General features: G+C 33.1%; 1 protein-coding gene across 4 annotated transcripts in view; it reads left to right on the plus strand.

Annotated features, from left to right (window-relative positions):
• Window positions 1-6,000, plus strand: part of LOC111142065 (PTPRF interacting protein alpha 2) — a 492,908-nt gene that overhangs the window by 400,929 nt on the left and 85,979 nt on the right. For all 4 annotated transcript variants that reach the window (XM_022495008.1, XM_022495009.1, XM_022495010.1 and 1 more), the window contains 2 exons: window positions 493-628; window positions 2,507-2,727. In XM_022495008.1, coding sequence (XP_022350716.1) covers window positions 493-628; window positions 2,507-2,727 — 357 coding nt within the window. The remainder of the gene's footprint in view (window positions 1-492; window positions 629-2,506; window positions 2,728-6,000) is intronic.

The raw sequence follows: 6,000 nt of genomic DNA on the forward strand, positions 1-6,000 counted from the left end.
TTTTGTTGATTTCCTAAATTGACAAATAGAACTCTGAAAGATAGGGAATTCTGGGACCCCCAAATTATACATGTTTTACTGTTAGATTAGTGGAGAATATTTACAACAGATACAGCAATAAATAACATATGTTGATATGTACACTAAATACTTTAACAAAAAACATTTCCCAGAATTTAAGCCATCTTGGTTGTCAATCTCAACATGTTTCATTTTACTACCACAATTGAAAATGATAATGAACAGATCTTTTGTATTCTAAATAGATTATTCACTTCACTTTCAAGAATGAACCTAAGACTGGATTTCTGGCCTAAGCCTTAGAAGAGACCTCAAAGAGTCATGGCAACTCATCAGTTTTCTTCCTTGAATTTTTCTTTTTTCTTGAGGGTTTATGCTTTATTTTTTATTGACAATTAAGCAGGTGATAGTGATTCGCTGGGAAGTTTAACCTTTGTGATTAGTCATATTTCATATCTTTCCTTTTTCCAGAACTCATCTAGACACCTCAGCTGAGTTGCGGTATTCTGTTGGCTCCCTAGTGGACAGCCAGTCTGATTACAGAACAACTAAAGTAATAAGAAGACCCAGGAGAGGCCGCATGGGTGTGCGAAGGGATGAGCCAAAGGTTAATTTTTTTTTTGAATTTCAAGTCTTTGATGATTCTAAGCAAATATCTTCCTCCATCTTAGATAGAATTTTAATACTGAGAGAATTCAAACTGCTAGCATTTTTAGTGTTAAACGTGACATATGACATATTTTTGAGACTATAATGCAAAACCACTGCTTGTGCCAGAAATAAGCAGTCCCCACGCGTGTATCCACATAACCTTATGAATTTGGTCCTATTTTTATGCTAACTTCAGACACAAAAAAAATTGAAGCTCAGAAATTTTAAGTGTTCAACATTACACAGTATAGCAGCAAAGTGATAGACCCAAACTTGAATCTCTGTTTGTGTGGTTTCAAATTCCATGCTTTTTTATGCCTTATACTGTACTGACAAACAAATGAACTTTGGGTTTGCTTGGGCACTTGTGCAATAGTATTCATATTGTTAATTAAAATTAGTTAAATATTTTAATTATAATTACTATTTTAATAAAAGTTTGAGGAAAATGTACATAGACTGTTGAAAGTGTTTCTAGAGAACACTTTATCTATAAACTTTCTCTATAGAGAACACTACAGGATAAACTGCAGTGCCAGTCTTCATTCATTTGATCAGTTTTCTTAGTTATGTATATTGTGAGTTTAGAGTTGCATTTTACAAAGAAGAAATATAGTTCTTTTGTGCCCTAAGTATAATTTGTTCTCCCCAACCACTTTTATGTGTTGAATACTATATAACTTAATTGTCCGTATTTATATACAGGTCCTTGATACCTTCTGGTTTTTAATTGGTAACTGTGTCATGTATAAATTAATCTTTCATAGTAGGTATTTAGTATCTGTTAAATGAGTGAATCAGAAGTGAACAAATGAAAAAACAATCAAGTCCATCTTAGTTCTTTTCTCATTTGTATATGACAAATAAATTAGGGCTATTTGGTACCAAAACGATTTATAACACAAACGCTAATTTAGGTCCTCAAAGCTTAAATAAATACTCTGGGAAATATCATATGGTTCCTCCCCAGAAAATCATTTTACATAATCACAAAAGTGAAAACCAATTTTATAAAACAGAAAACTCTAGGTCCTTTCTCTCTTACTTCCCTCTCTCTCCTACCCCCAGATAACAGCTTGAAAAACAACAGTAGGTATATTATCTTTAGGGGCACCTGGCTGGCTCCATCAGTAGAGCATGCAACTCTTAATCTCAGGGTCATGATTCGGAGCCCCACATTGGACGTAGAGATTACTTCCTAAAAAAGATGTTCATTCACATGAGGGATTTATTACATCAAATAAAAAACATAGTCATATAAATTAGTGTGCCTTGGGCTTAAAAAAATCAATGAAGCATTTAAGTGATCAGAACAGTAGAGATGAAATTAAATCACTTTTCAATATTATTTTGATTATGCTTTGTTAGAATCTACGTAAATGAATGTTGCAAAGAGAATTATTATATAACTAGTGTGATAATATTTGCAGTCTCAGCCTATAATAAGAAAGTGTAGGTAAGACTAATTAGTATAAGAGATGGAAATGCTTTAGTACAAGTGAAAAGAGATTGTTATATTTGGAAAGAAGGAAAAATGTTTCAAGCATAGATACTTTAAAGTAATTGTTAACTTGAATTGGGGTTGAACTAGAAATCATGCATAAGTTTGTCGTCATTCCTATTAAAATCTTGATATTTATGCTGACAGTATCTGCCATTACTTAAGATTTCAAGGAAATATTTTATTGAAACAATGCATTAAAATGGTAATAATCATTTCTGCTTTTGCTAGGTAAACTATAAAAGCATGTGTGCTTTTTGTTGATATTTTTCAGAATAGTGCTTTGATAATGAGCAATATGATACATACGATAATTACTCATTTACCACACAGGTGAAATCTCTTGGGGATCATGAGTGGAATAGAACTCAGCAAATTGGAGTGCTAAGCAGCCACCCTTTTGAAAGTGACACAGAAATGTCTGATATTGATGATGATGACAGAGAAACTATTTTTAGTTCAATGGATCTTCTCTCCCCAAGTGGTCATTCTGATGCCCAGACTCTAGCCATGATGCTTCAGGAACAGTTGGATGCTATCAACAAAGAAATCAGGTGAGTTCAATTATCACTGATGGTTTTAAAGGATTAGAAGAGCTTGATACTAAAAATGACATAATTAAATCAGAAGTGCAGGGATCACCTGGGAACCTTTGAATTTTAAAGCACTTTTTACATTAAAATTTACTATTTAAATGATATTTGTGGTAATAAGGTATATTCTTAAGGTACATTTAACAACTGCCATAAAGGTACTAAATAGCATGCAATTAATATGCAGCCAGCTCCTTAAAAGTATTTGGACATCAGAGTGAAATTAACTAGAACTGAATTATTTCATACTAGATACGAAAAAATGCACTATCACCACACTGGATAATAGATGGTTTCCAAGGAGTAGAGTACATTATAGAGTTGAAGTTGTACAAGTTATCAATTGAAACATTGAGAAATGTTGATAATTTCAATTTTTAACTTAATATGTATGTTCTCAAATCCCAGTGACATTAATAGTCTTTACTTACCATTAACTTGACTAACCCCAGTGAAGAACCTAACTGTGTCTGGTGAATTTATAGTCTTTCAAACATCAGGAAACTATTCTTGTTTTTTTCTCAGTGGATAAACAGTTCTTTACTATTTTGAACAATGGAGTTTTTTGGTGTTCTTTTTTTTTTTTTTTTTCATTTTTCTGGCTCTAGCTAAATCTGTTGGCCTCCTAATATGATTCACATCTATCCAGTTCTCTACTATCATCAGCCTCTTGCACATTTCAATAAATTCTCATGTAGATGACAATAATACTTTCTGGTTTCCTCACGGTACATGGGTTCCCATCTAATCCAAAGTAACATTGCAACCAGAGAAGACTTTTTTAAAACCCAATGTGCTTAGGTAAAGGAACCCTTTTTCAAACCCTTCAGTTGTCCTTAAGATAAAGAACAAAATACTCCATATTATCTACAATGCCCCACCTTCCTCAACATTCTCACCTATTCCATGTTTCATTATATAAGACTTCCAGTTCTTCAAATGTTCCTTGCTCTCTCCTTTATAGTTGCTATTCCTTTCTTCTGGAACATTCTCCTCATTCCACACCATTGTCCCATAACATTTCACCCTCTTTACTTTTACCATGAACATCTCTACCATCCTTCTTCTGTATTTTTGTTCATTTTACTGCCTTTCTTACCTTCATTAGATTGTAAATTATATAAGAACAAGAAATGTATCTTGTTTTGCCCACTGTTTTATATCTAGATCTTAGCACTTTTCTTGATAAATAGAAAGTGTTTCATGAATATTTGATTAGCATAAATAGAAAAATAATATGGAACATAAATTAAAACTGAATAACATTTATTGACACTATGGAACCAATGATTTAACACACTGAATAGATTTGAAATCAACTATGGTTCTGTGATATTTGTTTTCATTGAAAATATATACATATACCCTCAATGACAGCCCAGGTCCCTCTAGGAACTCAACTTTGTTACCTTAAGGTAGTAGAGCCCAGTTATAATCTTGGCCTAGACTAATTAAGTTGATACCCTTTTATATGTTTCCTTGCTAACCCTAATAATGTATTTAATATAACTGTTAATTTGTAAGAAATTAAGAGGTACATATAATTCAAGTATATACCAACATTCAAAAGAAATAGACATCTCGGGCAGCAGGAGAAGATGGTAGAGTAGGAGGAACGTAAGCTCATCTCATCCTGTGCATAGAACTAGATAACACTCACATAAGTGAATATAACCCAGAAAATGATCTGAAGACTGAAGAACAAACTCCACAACTAAAGGTAGAGAATATATCTGTAAAAATTAGTCAAGGGATTCACAAAATAAAAGGATATAAAATGTGACACCATATGCCTAAAATGTGATGTGGAGAGGATTAAAGAATGGGTTCAAACTTAAGCAACCATCAACTTAATATAGACTGCTAATGGTAACCACAAATCAAAAACCTGTCATGGATATGCAGAGAACAAAGAGAAAGAAATCCAAGTATATGACTGAAGAAAGCCAACAAACCATGAAAGAGAGGAGAGAAGAAAGGATTGGAGAAAAACTATAAAAACGACTGCAAAACAAGTAACAAAATGGCAATAAATACATACCTGTCAATAATTATTTTGGATGTACAAACTAAATGCTCCAATCAAAAGACATAGGGTGACAGATTGGATTTAGAATTAAAAAAAAGAGCTATCTATATGCTGCCGACAAGAGATATATTTCAAACCTAAAAATGCTGGCAGGTTGAAAGTGAAGGGATGGAAGAACATTTGTCATGCAAATGGATGTCAAAAGATACTGGGGTAGCAATACTTATACTAGAAAAATTGACTTAAAACCAAGACTATAACAAATGACAAATAAGGACACTATATAATAAATAAAGGGGACAATCCAACAAGAAGATAGAACAGTTATAAATTTGCACCCAACATGGGAGCTTCCAAATACATGTTAATAACAAACATAAAGGAACTAATTGATAATAATACAATGATAGTAGAAGACTTTAACTTACATCAATGGATGGGTCATCCAAACAGAAAATCAAGAAGAAAACAGTGGCTTTGAATGACACACTAGATCAGATGGAATTAACAGATATATTTGGAACAGTCCATCTTAAAAGAGCAGAATACACATTCTTTTCAAGTGCACATGGAACATTCTCCAGAAGAGATCACATATTAGACCACAAAACAAGTCAACAAATTAAAAAAGACTGAAGTCATACCATGCATCTTTTCTGACCACAATACTGTGCAACTAGAAGTCAACCACAAGAAAAATCTGGAGAGAGCACAAATATGTGACAGTTAAAAAACATGCTACTAAATTAAAAATGAGTTATGCCTCCATCAGAAAGGATGAATACCCAACTTTTGTATCAACATGGATGGAACTGGAAGAGATTATCCTGAGTGAACTAAGTCAAGCAGAGAGAGTCAAGTATCATATGGTTTCACTTACTTGTGGAGCATAACGAATAACACAGAGGACATTGGGTGAAGGAAAGGGGAAGTGAGTTGGGGGAAATCGGAGGGGGAGATGAACCATGAAAGACTGTGGACTTTGAGAAACAAACTGAGGGTTTTGGAGGGGAGGTTGGTGGGGGGTTGGGAGAGCCTGGTGGTGGGTATTAAGGAGGTCATGTATTGCATGGAGCACTGGGTGTGATGCATAAACAAGAATCTTTGAACACTGAAAAACTAAAATTAAATTTAAAAAAAGAAAAAATATAAATAAATAATTAAAAAATAGATAAAAATGGTATCACCAAAAAAAAAAAAAAAAA

Source organism: Enhydra lutris, unplaced genomic scaffold, assembly GCF_002288905.1.
Source record: "Enhydra lutris kenyoni isolate GAN:26980312 unplaced genomic scaffold, ASM228890v2 scaffoldscaffold7, whole genome shotgun sequence".
Classification (NCBI taxonomy): Eukaryota; Metazoa; Chordata; class Mammalia; order Carnivora; family Mustelidae; genus Enhydra; species Enhydra lutris.